Raw genomic sequence first — 17,451 nt, forward strand, 5'->3', positions numbered from 1 at the left:
GTGCCACTGCACTCCAGCCTGGGCAACAGAGCAAGACTCTGTCTCAAAAAAAAAAGACTGCTAAGTTACCAAGTCTGAACTGACTGGTGGGGAAAAAAAATCTAAACTCAGTGTTGAGGGTGACAAGAGTTCTGAAAGGCATACTTGTCATTTAATTCCACCTCCACCTCCTTCTCACTGTCCTCCCCAAAACCAGGAATACCCAGACCCCGCTGAGGCCCTCTTGCACCCATTCAGAACATCCCATAATCACACACAGAGATTATTGCACTCTTTTATTTACAGAAAACACAGATAAAGCATTTCAATGTTCATTTAGCAAACTGATCCACTCTTTTTTTTTTCTTTTTGGCACAAAGAAATATCACAGATGGACCCCAAGAACAATCAGAAGCTCATAAGATTCATCAGTCATCACTGGTCCAGGGGCAGCCACAAGACTCAGACAGACAGACAGCATCACCACAGACTGGAAACAGAAACAGATCCACGTTCACCTCACAGTAAAAACCTGCCTCACCGACAGGCAAGGGCGGGCAGGAGGGGGCAGTTTTGCTGCTCTAAGGGGGGAAGTGAGTGTCAGGAGCAAGAGGCAGAGATCGGGAAAGGATGGACACCATTCATAAATTAGAGACAAGTGGTCCTCTTGTTTGTATCCTCTTACCTTGAATAGTAAGACAGTGCAAAAACTAGATACCCGACCACTCATCCATTCAAAAGCTTGAGAAGTCGCGTGGCCCCGGGTGCCTCTCCTCGTGGGTGCCCGTGTGCGTGTGTGGATGTGTAAGTGTGGTGCTTGTAAACATTGTCACCTTCCGCACAGAGACCCAACATCCATGTGTCTGAATAGGGTGGGGTGGGGGCGGGACCCCACTTCACGCGCCCTCTGCCCCAGTGATTCCCGTCCAAGACGTAGTGCAAATTTCAGAGACAAAAAGGGGCAGAAGGGAGTGGGGTGAGCTGGGGGCAGGAGGGACACGAAGAGGGAGGGGGAAATAAGGCAACAGTTAAAAACGGTCCATTTTAGCAAAACCGACACCGTGCGCCTCCCGCCCCCACCCGCGCCGCCTGGGTCACGAGAAGGGGCGGAAGTCCCGCTCCTCCACCAGGCTGACCGAGGGGTTCTTCAGCTCCTCCTCCGAGGCGGCGATCTTGTAGCCTAGCTGGGCCAGCACCTGCTGGCAGGCGTTCTGGGCAAATGCCACTATGTCGTAGGAGAGGCGGAAGCGCCACTTCTCGGCCGTGGCCGCCGAGTTTCGCACGGTGCCGTATTTGTGCTTGCCTAGGGTGGGGTCGCCCCGCGTGTTGTTCTGGATCCAGCGGGCCACGTGGCTGTCCAGCGGGATGCCCAGGAACCCATAGATCTCCTCAGTCTTCTTCATGGGGTTCCGGGCCAGGTCCTCGTAGCGCACCAACATGTACTTGCCCTTGAGCCACGGGGGCCGCATGAGGCCGGTGGACACGGAGTTGGAGAAGTCCTCGCACACAGTGGTCAGCTGCGTCACATCCAGGTTGTAGGGCTTCCTCCCGGTGCCGTACCACAGCCGCCAGAGCCGGTACGTGTCACGGAAGGTCTCGCTGCGCGAAGCCAGGATGCCACGGGGATCTCGGACCAGCTGGATGACCTTGAGGTTTAACCGCGGGTCTTCCACCAGGGCGCGCAGGTCGTTCACCTCCGGCACGCGCACAGTCTTGATGGCTACGTGGCTGCGCTCGCGGCAGGCCTCCGCTGCCACGGTCAGGTTGAGCAGCCCGCACTTGCGCACGCAGTCCCCCTCCTCCAGGACCAGATCCGCTGGCCCTGGAGGGTCGCACACAGGCCGGGAGCAGAGGACCCGGCTGGCCCCGCGGCGGAAGATCCTGTCGGTGGTGTGGTTGACCGGCGGCGGCTTGATGTAGTTCTCCAGGAAGTAGAGGTCGCAGTCGTAGAGGCTCCGCAGGAGGTCGCGGCTGGCGCCCAGCATGACCCGCCGGTCGGCCGGGCTCTTGCCCTGGGTGAAGCGCGGGATGAGCGTGTTCTGCACGTGGTAGAGAGGCTCAAACAGGTAGAAGACGTCCAGGTGCTGGTTGAAGAGCTGGCCCACGAAGGAGGAGCCGCTGCGCGTGGTGGCCAGGATGAGGATGTGGGTTTTGCGGGAGAGGTTGTAGGCGAAGGTGGGGCTCTCCTCGCACAGCCGCTCGGCCAGCCCCGCCTCTGCCAGCCCGGGGCAGGTGTGGAAGGACTTGGCGGTGAAGGTGCGGATGGCCGTGTACTGGATGGCAATGGAGGCCAGGGCAAGGAGGAGGACGGCCTTCCAGGAACATTGCATGGCTGGGCACCTTCATGGGGCTGCTTCTCCACGGGGCAAGGTCTGCGGGCAAGGGCGGCCAGCGGTCAGGCGCCTCCTCGACAGGGGCACGGGCTTGTTCCCTTGGAAGAGCCGGTCTCCAGGTGGCCCAGGGAAACGCCCGGCCCCTGTCCAGTGCTCGCCACACGCCCTGAAGACCTAAGCAGCTTCTACACTAGGCTGCTGTTCTCTAGGGACTCCTGGGAGTTTTGGGAAGCTAAACAAATATTCCTTGCACCCCAGGATTTAACCTGCAGACAGCTGTGGATGCCTCCTATCCTGAGCTCTGAGATCCTTAAAGGGGCCTCACCAGGCAAGAGCCTGACTCCCCAGACTCCGGTACTGAGGAAATGACCAGGACCTGCCTCAAACACTGCCCCTTCCCCCCACCAGCATCTCTCACTCCCATGAGCTGGCGCCAGCCCAGTTCCCCAGATGGTCATCTTTCCTCTGTCCCCTGCCCATCCCTAGGCTCCATCTGACCCCAATCCCCTGAATGTGAAGGACCCCTGCAGACCATGGTCAGTGAACTGCCAGCATGGCCAGGCAAGGTGACAATTGCATCAAGCCCCCTCCAACTCATGGATGCAGGTGACTACTTACTCCAGATGTGGATTTCTGGGGCTCATGGAGTCTCTAAGAGTCTCTGGAGCAGAGACAGGGGTCTAGGGTCTGCTGACAGGAGACCCTTCCCAGCACCCAGGGTCTGCTCCTGGTCTCTAGGGACAAGGGTCCAGGCCCTGGGGTCACATAATCCCCACTAACACAGAGTGAACTGGCCTGCAAAGAAGACCGTAGGGAGTCAGGGGCCTCCATTCTTACCTCCTGTGCCCCCTCTGCCCGAGAAGGGGGACTGGGGAGGGATCATGAAAAGCAGAAAGAGTGAAGGGGGCTGCTGAGAGTCCAGGGCCAGGAACCCACCTGAGCATTCAGCAGGCACCTTCTCTGGAGCCTGGCTCAGCTACCAGACCTGAGTGGAGGCTAGGGCTGCTCTCAGGGAGAATGCAGGAGGGCTCAGCCACTTACCAAAGAGGGGCTGCTCCAAGCTGGGGAGTCCACAGCCACCAGCGTCTCCAGGTCCAGCTGGCTGTCCCAGCCAGTGCGGCAGCCCTGTGACCAGCAGACTGCAGGAGATGAGACAGGGAGGGAAGGGGCTCACAAGGTAAATATGGGGTCTTCATAACTCCTCCCCACTCCTTCTCTTCTGTGTCCTGTGCCCCACAGTCTGCCCTGAGGGCCAGGCAGTAAGGGCCCTGCCTGCTCCCCAGATCCATCCCTGACTCAGCGCCCCAACCAACCCAGTGCCATCCCTGATCCCGTGAGTGTGGCCCTCTGAGTCCGGGACGGTATCCCACTCCCTTCACCTTCCTCACCCACCCCACCATATCCTCCTAATAAGCCGCAGTCTTTCTGCTCACAACAGAACCCAGCAGGCAGGGAGGCTGGCAAGGCTCTGCAGTTTAAACCCATGAAACAATCCTAGCCCTTTAAAATTCATCTTGTGCAGCAATTCCCCAGCAAGGGGGTTAGCAGAAGTCAGCGAGGACAGGAGGGCTCACCCCAGGCCTCCACGTCGAAAGGGCGCCTCCAGGCACGAAGCTAGGGAGTCTTCTTCCAACAACTCCGAAGTGACACCAGCTACCTGAAACTCAAAGCAAAAGTGGACCAGGGAGCAATTCTCACCTTGATGCTCCTCATGGAGTCTGAATTAAAACGCCAAGATCATCACATTACCTCAGTTAATGCCTGTTGTGCCAAGCCCCTTCCCTGCATTGGCTCATGTCCTTCTAGCAAGAACCAGATGTGGAAGCCAATATCCACCCACTTCACAGGTGAGAAAGCTGAGGCAGAGAGGCAGAGGAACCGGCCTGGGCTCACAGGCCTGCCTTAACTCCCATCTGGTAGGTTCCCCAGAGCCCAGCTCTTTCCCGCTAAGGAGATTTGGCTTCCTGTTCCTCCAGCTTAAACATACTTGGCCTTCCAACATGCATTCCATTACTGGCCCCAGTCCATTTGTGAATCAGCATGACAGGGACTGGGCAGGCAGATGCTTCCGAGACTTAGAGCATGTTCCTCTCCTTTGCCGTCTGCTCCTGTGGTCTGTTGGTTCACGGCTGATGGGATAAACTCACATGCTTTGTGAAGATTCCTCCCACACCCCACTGTTTGGCATGACTCCTTTGGGAGCCGGTGAGTGGATCATCATTTCCAAACCTGCAGCGCTGCCTGGCTCAGCTCACCCAACTTCTAGCACCATGTTATTCCCTATAAACCCCTCTTGGAGGTCAGGGTCCTCATTCCCACCATTCAGATGGAGAAATCAAGTCCCGTTTTAAATATGAAATTTTACTGCCTTAGGAAATTTTACTTCTTTAGTACCAGATCACCAAGTAGCAGTAAAGAGGGAAAGGGGCACTTTCGATTTTTAGAAACTTCTCAACGTGATCAGAGAAAAACCACAATCCCAACCACACTGTATCCCACCCCGACCTTATCTTGTAGAGGCAGAGGATGCTGGCCTCCATTAGCGGGCTGGGCCAGGTACCCAGCGAGAAAGGCCTCTCTGCATTTTTTTTTTTTTTTTTTTTCAGACGGAGTTTCGCTGTTGTTACCCAGACTGGAGTGCAATGGCACGATCTCGGCTCACCGCAACCTCTGCCTTCTGGGTTCAAGCAATTCTCCTGCCTCAGCCTCCCGAGTAGCTGGGATTACAGGTGCGCACCACCACGCCCAGATAATTTTTGTATTTTTAGTAGAGACGGGGTTTCACCTTGTTGACCAGGATGGTCTCGATCTCTTGACCTCATGATTCACCCGCCTCGACCTCCCAAAGTGCTGGGATTATAGGCGTGAGCCACCGCACCCGGCCTCTCTCTGCTTTAAATGTGACTCCCCTGCAAAGGCAGGCCTGCTCTGCCCAAGTGCCCCAAAGCGAGTGTGAATGCCTTTCAGAAACAGACAGAGAATGTCATCAACAACAGCGCCAGGTCATACTTTTCAGTTGTTTAGGAGTCTGTTCTTTGGCTGCTGCGTCATTTCATCTGCATGCACTTCCTCTGTATTTACTCGCAGACATCTATCAGAACTTCAGTATGCACCAGGCACTGTTCTAGACGCTATGCGTAAAACCATATCAAGGAAGGCAAGCTCCTGCTGGGCATTCACAGTGTTCCTCCAAGGCATGTGCTTCTTACACAGGCAGTGCCTCATCGTACCCTCATGCCAGCTCTATGAAGTTGATATTGTCACAACCCCATTTTACAGATAAGGAAGCTGAAGTCCCTCAGGGTTAGATAACTTCCCCAAGCTCACACCCCTAATAAGGAGCCGGGATTCCAGCCCAGGTAATGTGCTGGGAAGTCCACGTTCAAATCCTCTTCCCTGATTCCACTCATACTCCACCCTCCTTGGTCCCCATCAAGACAGGAAACAGAACCCTTAAGGGGTGTTCACTTAATTCTGGAGTTCCAATTCCAAAAGCAGAACTCACCCCAGGGTTTTCTTTACAGAGGAACGTCTTGCCCTCTTGCTGGGGAGAGGACCATTGAAGTTTCTTCCCCCAACTCTTCCTCCACCCAGAGAAACTTAAGGCCAGGGCTAGAAGCTGCTGCTTCACTAATAAATCAGAAGTCGCTGAAGCAGCTGGAAGTTATAAATCCCTAAGACGGTGAGACTCAGCCTCGCAAGGTGGTGCCTGGACATGGAGGAGGGGAACGTGTTTGAAGGCCCAGCCACAGGCCATTCCCTTGTAGCCCTGAGGAGGGCAAAGCCAGGGCATGGGAACAGGGAGATGGGAGAAGTCCAGCCCTCCTGAAAATGCCCCCACTCTCTCAGCCTGGCAGAGCTGGGCCCCGGGCTGGCCAAGTGTCCTTGGTATGCTAAAGGCATCTGCCCTGGAAACCAAAGGCCCTGGGGCTAGGTCCTGTTGTTCCCAAGGAAGTCTTAGCCACTACAAAAGACTCCTCAATGCCCTCAACCTCCAAGCCAGACTGTGGACCCCAGAAACCTTCCCTAGGTTTCCAGCAACCTCTGGCATGACTTCCCTCTACCTCTGCTTAGTAAAAATCCAACCACACCTTGGACACAGGAGACCAGGATCTATCATTTCTCTTAGAAAGCAGACAAGTTGGTAAACTTTCGCTCCCAGTAGAAAGCTCAGATTTCATCGTCAGCCAACTTGAGATTGGGGCACAGAGCGGGAGCAGTGAACAACTCTGTGTTGGAGAACTGTAATTAAGAGTAAGAGCTTGCACCCTGAACCATGCCTACCTGGATCTGTCACTCAACAGGTGTGTGGATCTGAGTGGTTCACCAGCTGTCCCTGAGCCTCAGTTTCCCCATCCATAAGGTGAGCACAGCTACAGCAGTGGTGGTAAGCACTGAAGGTCTTAAAGCATTTAGTCAACGCCAGGCATATAGATACAACCCAGCCTCTGACACCGGCCCCGATGATCCCAGCTCAACCACTTACTGGCTGCGAGACCTTGGCTAGGTTTCTTCATCTCTCTGGGCCTCTGTGTTCTCACATGCAAAAATGGGGATAATGATAACAAGGCTGTTGTGAGGTTTCATTAGTACAGTGCCTGGCGCAGCGTAAGCACTCGCTAAATGTCAATTAATATCATCATCAGTAAATGTGTGGTTTGCTTTTTGTCTCAGGGAAGGGCCTAGAACAAATCATCCCTCAGGCCCCAGGGTCTGGCTCTGCCCACGGCTCCTCCTTCCTGCGGCTCCTCTCTGGGCCTGGGAACTTCTTCCTGCTGGGCCCCCGCAGTGGCTTTCCTGCTGCCCTCTAGTGACTGCATCCTGTGGTGCAGCCTCGGAGTCCTGTAGTCTCTGCTGTGTTCAGAATTCTGGGGCTGTTGGCTCCAACCTGATGTGAGGATGCAGCCAGCGGGAGGTGATGTTGCAGGATGCTGTGAGGTGTGAGGATGGCACACCCACCCTGGCTGCGGCCTCTGCGCGCTGCACACCCACCCCAGCCGCACAGGGAGAGCCCAGCAGCAACAGGCAGCCCTGCCTCCTCCCGAGGGCCTCTCCCGCTCATCTCATAGTGCTCTGGCAGGGAAGGAGTGCTGACCTGAATGTCACAGGCAGGATCGGCCCACACAGCCACTGCCTTTCCCTGGATGGGTGTCCTTGCACTCACCCCCCCGGCCTCTCTGTGCCTCAGTTGTGCCATAGATCCAGTGACAACTCAAGGGCCTCCCACCTCTAACCCTGGGGCTTCTATAATCCCAGGAAGCCCCCAGACTTCATTCTCAGGCACAATCGGGGCCACCCACACAGCAGACAGGGGGACCTTGCATTGGGAGTGGGAAAAACCCAGTCATCTTCCAAGAAGATTCTAGGGCTGGGCATCTCTGTCCCCCATCTCAGCCTGATCTGTGGCAGCCCTAGGGGGTGGAGGGAGCCAAGAAAAACCTAGGGGTGCTTCCCTCTGCCAAGTTAGCCCCCACCTTGTGCTGTACAGAAATCCCATGAAAGCCAGAGCTGAGGCCTTGTTTCACCTTTTCTGGGCCACAGACCCTTCCAACCACAATCCCTCCTCTGAGAAATTCCATTAATGCCCACAATTTTACACACACAATTTAGAAGTTCCCCGAACCTCTGAAAGTCCATGCATGGGCACCCCGCCCTTTCCTAGAAGCTTACCCCCTTCATTATTAGCCTCTCCGGGGGATTGTCTTTCCAACCTGCTATGTCAGAGAAGGCTCCTCAGACATGAATACACTGATAGAAACAGTCACCCAGCATAGTTTATTGAGTTTTAAAAGCTAGGGCCAGAAAACACGTGTGCAATAGTACACCACCATTTCAGATTGTTTTAAGGAGATGGACATGTATATTTGTATATATGCGTAAACAATCACTGAAAGAGCTGGCACTGAACTAGTAACGGGAGATGCCCCAGAGGGAAGGGGTCTCAAGGAGACTGGGGTGGGAGGAGACACCATTTACACTAAGCTTTTTGATTCAGTTTGAGTATTAATTGTGGGGGACACAGTGAAGCCACTCCATGTAGGGACAGGTGATTGATGACAGGGTTTGGTGCTGAAAATCAGCCCTGGCATCTCACTGTGCCTCCCACCCTCCCCCCAGGGCACTGCCAGCCATCGATCCCCACCCCTGTGTCCAAGGCCCCGGGTCGAAGGCACTGCTTTCCCACCAGAAACAGGCTCTGTCTGTTCAGGTGGGCCGCTAAGGACAGTAGGCAGCCAGGCACTGCTGAGACAGGGCCAGAGCTCAAATAAAGCTGGATTTCAGCAGGGGCCTGTGGCTACGGGAGCTGCTGAGCCCTAGGTTGGGGAAATGACTCTTCTCCCAGACATTTCTCCCTGAAAAACTACTGTGAAACTCTGGGGGATGAACAAGCAGCATAGTGGGGTGGGGGCAGCTGGGGAAGAACCTGAATGTCATCTTTCCAGACAGACTCAGGAGCCATGACGGATGGGGCTCCATGGCTCTGGGGTCCCAGGAACTGGAGCAAGGGACAAGGGAATGGGACAAGGAGGGAGGAGCTGGTAAACAGGCCTCTAGGATGGAGACTGCAGAGAGGAAATGCTTACTCCCTGGCTCTGACATAGCCAGCACTGACCCACCATCCATGTTTGTTTAGTTAAGACTAAAACACATAAAATAGCAAGATGTTTTTCTTCCTAAGGAAAATGAGGTAATGAAAATGAGGCAAGGCAAGGGGAAAACAAGAGTATAAGAGTCCGAAAGAACCAGAGGCCAAGTCAGTGTACAAGAGTCACACCATTTGTGGGCTACTGATCTAGGTCAGAGCTTCCTGGCAGCCAGTAGGAAAAAAGCAATATTTCATTTACTTGTTTCACAGGACCCATGAGATAAAGATTAAAGCATTCGCTCAAGAGATGTCCAGGTATCCCTGACACTGAATCCAGTGCAAGATTTCTCCCGAGGGCGTTCTTACAGAGCCCTGTACGTGTGCCACCGTGAATCCTGTCCTCAAGACCTTGTACCTAAGAAACCCAAAGAAGAGTTTCATGGGACAGTGTCCTAGAGCATCCTTCCATGTGGGCAGTATGTCAACACACAATCCAGCCAGTGTGACCTTCAAGGGGAGTGAGCTGCTGGGGTCCAGACTCTGCCGCTGTGGTCTGGGTCAGCCCAGGGGACCCGTTCTCTTTGGGGTCAGGCCCACTTCAACTTGAAACACTGTGAGGTCTATGGACCTGCTCTCCAGAACCTGAACCACCACAAACATGGTACCTGCGAACAATCCCTAGAGTCCCTGGGCCCCACAGGCAGAATTACTATGTCTTCTGGGCACCTCCAGTGGGGACAAGCTCTCAGTCATGGTTTCCAAAACAAGCACCGGAGAGCGACTGGTCTGCTGATTTTTCATGGTCGACGGGGCTGCCCATCTGCCTCTTATGAGCTCTGGTGTCTCCAGAGCAGAGCATGCCAATGTCCACATGACACCCCTGGATGTCTCAAGCCTCCTAGAGAAGGTACCCACAGGCAATCAGGGAGGCAGTCTGGGGTGGTTAGGCTTGAGGTGGTTAGAGGTCGGATTTGAATCCGACCACTGCTGCTTTTTTATGAGACCTTGCTCGAGGCACTTAACCTCTATACAGGTCTCACTTGTCCTTATGTAGGAAATGGGAGAAACGATCACATATTTCTAATATGTGGGCAGTGAGGCAGAAGGCTGATGGCAGGCCTCAGAGGCAGAAGGCTCTGTGCTGGGCACGGAGCAAATGCTTATTAAGAGCCATGAGCATGATATTTGTGGACTACTAAAACCACAGAGGCACCATTGGCCTGGAAATGTTTTTAAAAGTTAAAACAGATGCCACAGCCTCCTCCACTGAAGTGCCAACAGCCTGCGTGATTAAAGACCCTGGCTGTTCTGCTGCAGAGACCTGGCCCAGGATAAGGAAGGCACCTCACATCCTGCCATGGAGGGTGCTAGTGGGGGCAGGGGGTCCCAGGCTCGACCCAAGGGGAAAGTTTCCCCCGCAGTGGGGAGAGTGACTGACCTCCTGGCCACGACACAAGGCCCCAGTGTGCCCAGCTCCTCTGGGGGAGGGATGAGTCAGAAGGTCACGGTTCCCTGTCTCAGGCCAATCCTGGTATAGCCTGGCCTGTGGTAGGCGGGACTCTGCAGCCCCGACACCAGGCGGAAAAGCCCCAGTTTCCTGTCCCCTGCCCCCACCGAGAAGCCACAGTCAGAGTTGGAATAGTACCGAGGCCCCACCCCCTGGACACCGGGGCTCCGGCCCATCCTCCCAGCCTCAAGGATGGGAAACATCAACAGGAGCTGGAACTCAGGCAGCTGCTGCCGGCCAGGCTGGGAAAGGGGCCTGCCTGTCTCTGCGTACAGGAGTCTCCAGCCTGGGCCACCTGCACATGAGGCCTGGCTGGCTCCATGGGGACAAGGACTTCGGGTGGAGAATGAACAGGACCCTGAGACTTACCTGAGCCTTGAGGCTATCAGATGGGATGGAGGAGACTGCAGACGTAAATACCCAGCGGTGATCACAGACAGGGCTCCCTTAAGAGGATGCATCCCCCAGGCCAGGTGTCACTGCCACCTTTCACAGACGAGGAGCAGTGAGGCTCAGCAAGTGTGGGAACTCGGTCAAGCATGCACAGCTAGTCTGTGGTGGTGCCAGGATTCAGACTCAGCTCGAAGGATTCCCAAGCCCTGGCCCACAGAGTTTAAACCCCCAGGCCATACCCAAGAGCATCACTCAGCCAGAGGGAGGGACAGGGAGCACGGGGGCCAAGGTTGCCACCAGGGTCCCAGGACACATTGGTGCCAATCTCAATCACAGCATTCACCCACAACCCAGATATTGGCTCATCTGATACCTACTGGCCATCCCCCAGGGTCAGGTCCCTGGGGCACCTGCTGGTGGGACTGGGGACTGCTGATGCAGCCCTTCCTGGCTGGTTTCCCTGGCATACCAATGAGTGTGTACCATCTCACTGCTTCCCAGAGGGTTCTCCCTCCCTGGGTGAATGACACGAATGAAAATGATCCCAGGTGGGTGTGGACACGGGACTGCTGCACCTGATAAGCAGAAGCCCAAACACACTGTGCTTTCCACACGGAGCTTTGAGTGGTTTTATGACCAGGAAGCCCAGGAATACCCAAATCCTATGCCTCCAGAAAGACACCAAAGAATGTCTTTATTACCATCTGGCCTGAAACAGTCTGGAATGGGGCATCGGGTTTGGGCTCTCCGCCCAGCTGAGGCTTCCCTGCTCTCTAAGCCGAAAGCTTATCACCAGCCCACAGCTGGTCCCAAGGATGCCTCTGGGCTGGGATGCCAGCGAGGCTTACCCTGTCACCCCTCTTCTGCTGGGTGAGAAGCATTAGGAGGGGCCACAGCTCCATCCGCTGGGCATATGGCCAACCAGATGAGTGTCTGGCCACCATCAACATGGGCCTCCATTGTAGGACACATATACAATGTCGGCCTAGCACCAAGGTAGGAACCTTTCATGCTTCACCTCATTGGATCTTCTCTGTAAGCCTAGGGGCAAGAACTACAGATGAATCCATTTCACAGGTGAGGGACTGAGGCTCAGAGAAGTTAAGGGTCCTCTTCATGCAACTCGGAAGTGGCAGAGAGAGAACAGATTTCAGGCTCTGGGGGTTGTATGTGAGAGGTCCTCACCTCTCCAAAGCTCTCCCTCAAGGTTTCCCTTCCATCCCCACTCTGACCTCCTAAAAAGTCCTAACCACTTCATTCAGCTTTTTGATCCTTTCTGTGTGTCTAAAATGGCTAGGAGCAGCATAACAGCATAAACAGAGGGTAAACCCAGACCTTGAGTCCTGGGCAGCCTTAACCCTTTCTGATTCTCAGGAACTCAGGTGAAGGGAGGTCACAGTCCTCTCCCAGCGCAGGCGTCAGGCATCAGGCATGTAAAGCTGTTAGCATAGTGGCTGGCACGCAACAATCTCTCAATCAATGGTACCTTCAGAATGTCTGCAGCAGGCTCATCTGTCTGTTTCACCAGGCACCCCCATCTCCCTCCCCCTGCTCTTTCCTCACCCTCCTCCCCAAGTGCCCAGCTTGGGGCCCCCACACACACTGCAGGGACTCAGTGGGTCCTAAACAACTCGCTGACACTGGCAGAAAACTCAGGAGAAGAAAAGGAGCCATGCCTTCTTCCCCGTCCCTGGGAAGGAGACAGCATTCCTGACAATTCCCAGCCCACCGCCTTCCAGCTCTAATCAAGGAGCAAACACAAAGAGGGAATCTCTAAACATTTAGAAAACGCGGGAACCCTGTGCCCCCATGCGGCACCGTGGGGATTTATAAAGAACAAATCATGCCTGACAAACTTGATAGCTTTCTTGATAGAATTACAAGACTGGTAGATGAAGGAAACGCAGGCAGGGTAATATATCTTGATTTTTAGCAAAGCATTTGATACAGCGCCTCGAGTAATCTTACAAAATTAATTCAAACAGACTTGGCCCTAAGCACTTGTCATGGGGCATAATAGCAGGAGGGAGCAGGTCCCAAGAGCCCGGGTGGAGGAGGCAAGCCCAGGGGAAGGGGCTGCAGGGCCATGAGTCTGGGAGTGGGGGCAGGGCTGCCAAGCCTCAGCATTGGGTCAGATCTTATCTAACATCTTCATTAATGATCCTGAGAGAGGGAGTAAACAGTCCGTTAATGAAATTTGCAGAGGATATTAAATTGGAAGGTGTTGTGAACACCAATGAAGAGAGCAAAACGCTCCAGAGGGACCTGCGGTAGGTAGAACCTTGGCAGGAACCTGAGAGGTGGCAGGGGGTGTCCTGGGGGATGCTTGGAGAGCCGGCAAGAAAGAAAGGGGATCCCCAGGGCTGGTGTGTAGCTGAGAGAGGCTAACACTAGCTTGGGCTCTGGCCATACAGCCAACTCCAGGAATCTCAGTTTTCCCATCTGTGAAATAGAAGGAAGGGCCACAGATAAAGAGCTTGCTTTGCAGCTCTGACAGCTGGTTGTGATGGGTGTGGTGTGTCGTTAAGGAGCCTGGAGCTGAAGCCCATGTTACAGGAGGGGAGGAGGGAGCCCTGCCACGGAGGGCCATGGAGGGGAGGGCTGCAGTGAGAGAGAAGGGCCGGTGAGGGAAACGGGCTGAGGCATCAGTGGCACCTAGAATCTCCCCTAGCTTCGCTCCTTAATGCTGCTGAGCAGTGATGGGGAGCCCCTTGCCCTGCCCCAGCAGATCAGCAGCTGCTCAGGCGGGAACCCAAGACTGTCCAGACTCGTGAGGCATGCTAGGAACACCTGAGTGCTAGAGGTTCTAATTTGGGGTTAGGAGAGTGTGCAGGATCTCTTACCTTTCTGAAGAGTTACCTGTCCCTCTCTAGCTAATCAAGACGAAAATAGATGCTTCTACAGGCAGATGAACCAGCCTCTCCAGGATCAGTGACAGTGGCCTGCCCCACCCCAATGCCTTCCCTCTGTCACAGAGGGCCACCATCTCTGCCTGGACCTCTTCTGCCCCTCCCTGTCTGCCCCAACCCCAAGGGGCTCCAGGGCCAACCCCTCCCATCTGGATTTGCTCCCACAAGGCTCCCAGACAGGTGGGGTCTGAACAAAACCCAGGGCTGCCTAGCAATGTGCCAGGCCCTCAGGAACCTGAAACAAATGTTCTGTAGAAAGAAATGGCTAGCTGCTTCCCAGCTGGGGATGTGCTGGGGCCGGGGGGGAGAAGCTCTTTCAAAGCAAGAGGCCCACTCAGCCAGATGTCAGGACCACCTGCTGGGACCCAGGGTAGGGATCTAGGTGAACACACTTGGGGAGTTTCTTCCAATGCCCTGACTTAATTTCTAGGAATGATGCACTGGAGCACTTACTGTGGGACCATTCTAAGTGTGTCTCATATATTACTGCATTTGACCTTCACGACAACATTGCCAGGTAGGTGTTCTTTTCTCCATTTACAGAGGGGGAAACTGAGGCAGGGAGCGGTAGCCATGAGCCTGGGGAACCTAGCCAGAAGGTCCATGGGAGAAGCAGCAGCCTGCCAAGAGCCACAGAAGCAGCTGAGCAGCTCCCAATGAGGGGACCCCAGTGGGTGGGGAGAGGCAGCCCCTCCTATGGGGAGGCCAGAGCCTTGCCCACCCCTCACAGTCCCCACTGAAGGGAGTTGGTCCAAGTCCCGCCACACTTGTGGAGCCTGGTTTTACTACATGTTTCCCTTCTCCCCCACCACAGCCGCTACACCGAGTCCTCTGAACAAGTCTGTTTCCATGGAAACCATACAGTGACTCAGGGCTTCGGGACCTTCTCTGAACCAGATTATGAATATCAAATGCTCCCTCCCCGCACCAGTGCAGAGTGGAGTTGGGAAAGTAAAGAGAGACCCACAGTGGGCAAGGGAGGGAGACAGAAGGGTAGGCAAGAGGAATCCAGGAGGAATCCGAACTGGCCCCCCAGGGAGGGCCTGGCACTTGGCACCCTCCTGCCAACTCAGTGGAACACAGAGGTACTCCTCCTCCGATGCAGCCTGACACACACCCCTCTATCAGCCCGGTCAGCGCCACCCTTGCCCTGGAACTAGGGCCCTGTAGGCAAGGAATGGAGGAAGAGTGGTCAGGGGGATATAGCCTTCTCCCAGCAGGGGCCTGTGCCTCGCAGAGATGGCTCAGGGGACAGAACAGAGGGAAGCTTGACTTTGGATGTTGGGGAGGACTCTGGCCAAAAGCATTGCAACTACTCAGCAAAGAGGGAGATTTGGATTTTAGGGGAAATGCGTTTCTGCTTTGAGATGAGGAAGCCGGGTGTTGAGTCAAGGGGGCTGGGGTAGCAGCCGGCCATAATTTCAAGGACCCAGGAGAGTTGGAGGAATGATTAGCAGAGACTTCCTCTCCCTGGCGCCCCTCCCCTCCCACCCCACCACCGTGGAGTAGCCTGACCTGGAGCTGCTCACTGCCAGGATGAGAGTCAGGCAACAGGAAAATGAAAGGTGCCGCTGTGCCAAGCTCCTGGCCTCCTGCAGGGGTTCAAGGCCCAAGGGCAAATCCACCCCCCTCTTTCCCGGGCAGCTCCCTAAAGACCCGGGAGAGAGGGGAATGGAATAGGTTGGAAGCCTGATAACTCCCTGGTGAATGCAATGTGTGAGTCATGACGGTGAAAGCACTTTGAAAAAGAAACAGGGTCATCATGATGCCTGGAAGTGTCCCTGCTGCAGAGGACAGGAACCCGGGAACTACCTGCCCAGGTAAGGTCTCTGACGGAGACAGCAGGTCCCTCCGCAAGGGCCTGATGAGCCTCTGAAGGAGGTACCTGGACAGTCAGTTCCCACCTGCTTGCCTCTGTCATCCCTTTGCTTGTCAAAGCAGTTTCTCCCAGCCAGGGTGCCTGACTCCTGCGCCCAAGCCTGCCCCCGCTCCCCCCCCCCCCACACTCCTCCCACCCCTCCAGAAGATGCTGGGCTGAATTTCTGTCCTTGACTGGATTGCCACCTCCCCTGCCCCAGCCTCCAGCTCCCTGTCAATGGCCCAAGCCCGTCTTCGGGCACCTGGACCCTAGGAGTGGCCCTTCCTACGAGTCCCCTGCCGAGGAGCAGTTTTAAGTCCACCAGGAGGAAGCCGGCCCCAGGGCTGTGGAAGGCAGTCCTGTGAAAGAGCAGGCCCGGAGTGGGGGAGGGGGCACACCTGAAATCAGGCCAAGGTGCCACCCCAGGACGACCCCCAGGTCTTATCTTCCTCAGGTAGCCTGGCCTTTTAACGTCCAGCATCCCGGCTAGGGCTACTCTGGGCCGTTACCGCGAAAGCCAGCACTGGGTCCCTGGAGCCTGGGAGGGGCTGCTCCCCGGGTCCTATCTAGAGAGGAGCGGAAGGGTTGTTCCGGCTTCCCGCGGGGGGCTCTGCACCATCCAGCGGCTCCGGCCGCATAGGGGCCCTGCTCATCGCAGCGGGCTGGGTGCGGAGACCCGGCCAGTGCTGGGAGCAGGAAGCAGGGAGCGGCTCCCCCGCCTCCGGGTGCAACCGGGTTTGGAAAGTTGGTGCGGGCGTGGGGACCTCAGGGTCTCAAGGCGCCTCCGCAGTCCCGAGCCAGGCGGCCTGCCGGACGGTGATCCCGGAGCAGTCCCCGAGTGCGTTCTGCAGCGGAGGGGAGCCGAGCCCCTCGGGGGCCACTGCGCGTCTCAAGTTTGCTGCCCTCCTCGAATGGGGGCAGGGAGGGCTGGGGCGATCGCGGGGCTCACCGGCCAGCCCCTTCAACCCCTTCCTGCGAACCAACACGCCGCGGTCCCTCGCTGCCGCCACCCCTTCGCGCACCGCCGGTAGCGGCAGTCCCCGAGCGGAGGGGCGTCTCCCACCGCGCCCGCGCCCCTCCCGGTTGCTGCGGCGAAGTGTCCGCTCCCGCCCGCCCCGTAGCCCGCCGGGCCCGGCCAATACCTGGTCGGGGGCGCGCCGGGAGCAGCTGCAGCGCCCAGCGCCGGCTCCATCCTCGGGTCTGGAGTCAGGGTCGCCGGGGGCTCGCGGGTGGCGGCGGCGGCAGCAGCGGCGGCGGCATCCTCCGCCTCCGGCACCCTCCTCTTCGGCCTCCCTCCTCCCTCCTTTTCCTCCTACTCCGCGCGCCCCTCACGGGCCCCTCTTCGTGGCCCGGGGGCGCGAGTCCGAGGCGGCTTGAGCAGCGGAGTGCGTTCTCCCCCGCCAGGCGCGGGACCCGGGGCCGGGGCTCGGGGACCCGAAAGACGACGGGCCAGGGGCCGTGACCCGGAGCGCTGCAGTCACGGGCGCCGGAGGAAAGCAGCAGCCGCAGGCTCCGGAGCCTCTTGGAGCGCCCGCCCGCGTCCCCGTGCCGAGAGCAGCGGCGGCAGCGGCTGCTACGGCGCCGAGCGAGCGGCGGGCGCTGCGGTCCCGGCTCCACCCCCGAGCCGCCCTCCCCTTCTCCTCCCCACCCCTTCGGCGCGCGCCCTCCCGCCCCCCGCGCCGCCCCCGCCGCGAGCGCCCGGACACCCACTCCGCAGGCGGGCTCCAGAGCCCGCCCCCACTCAACCGCCGGGGGCAGCCACGCCCACCCCCTAGCTTCGCGCTGCTGGCGGGCAAGTGCACGGGTCTCTGGCTCCTCGTCCGCGTAGCCTCCCTCCCCCTCATCCCCGAGGGCGCTGCTGGCCAGGCCGCCGAAGCCTTTCGCCG

At 56.9% G+C, this 17,451-nt stretch overlaps 1 protein-coding gene across 6 annotated transcripts; it reads right to left on the reverse strand.

Annotated features, from left to right (window-relative positions):
• Positions 1 to 262: 262 nt before the first annotated feature.
• On the reverse strand, positions 263 to 17,137 carry CHST1 (carbohydrate sulfotransferase 1). 6 transcript variants are annotated; one of them, XM_078339314.1, is made up of 5 exons: positions 16,708 to 17,137; positions 10,775 to 10,891; positions 3,887 to 3,969; positions 3,354 to 3,451; positions 263 to 2,351 (listed from the first exon to the last, which is right to left on the reverse strand). In XM_078339314.1, exon 5 carries the CDS (start codon positions 2,307 to 2,309, stop codon positions 1,074 to 1,076), a length of 1,236 nt encoding a protein of 411 aa, XP_078195440.1. In that variant the 5' UTR covers positions 2,310 to 2,351; positions 3,354 to 3,451; positions 3,887 to 3,969; positions 10,775 to 10,891; positions 16,708 to 17,137; the 3' UTR covers positions 263 to 1,073. The 6 variants fall into 6 exon arrangements, with proteins under 6 accessions (XP_078195440.1, XP_078195438.1, XP_035118333.2 ...); XM_078339312.1 differs by having other exon boundaries at positions 3,887 to 3,975; XM_035262442.3 differs by lacking the exon at positions 10,775 to 10,891.
• Between the last annotated feature and the right edge of the window lie 314 nt (positions 17,138 to 17,451).

This window comes from Callithrix jacchus, chromosome 10, assembly GCF_049354715.1.
Source record: "Callithrix jacchus isolate 240 chromosome 10, calJac240_pri, whole genome shotgun sequence".
In the NCBI taxonomy this organism is placed as follows: domain Eukaryota; kingdom Metazoa; phylum Chordata; class Mammalia; order Primates; family Cebidae; genus Callithrix; species Callithrix jacchus.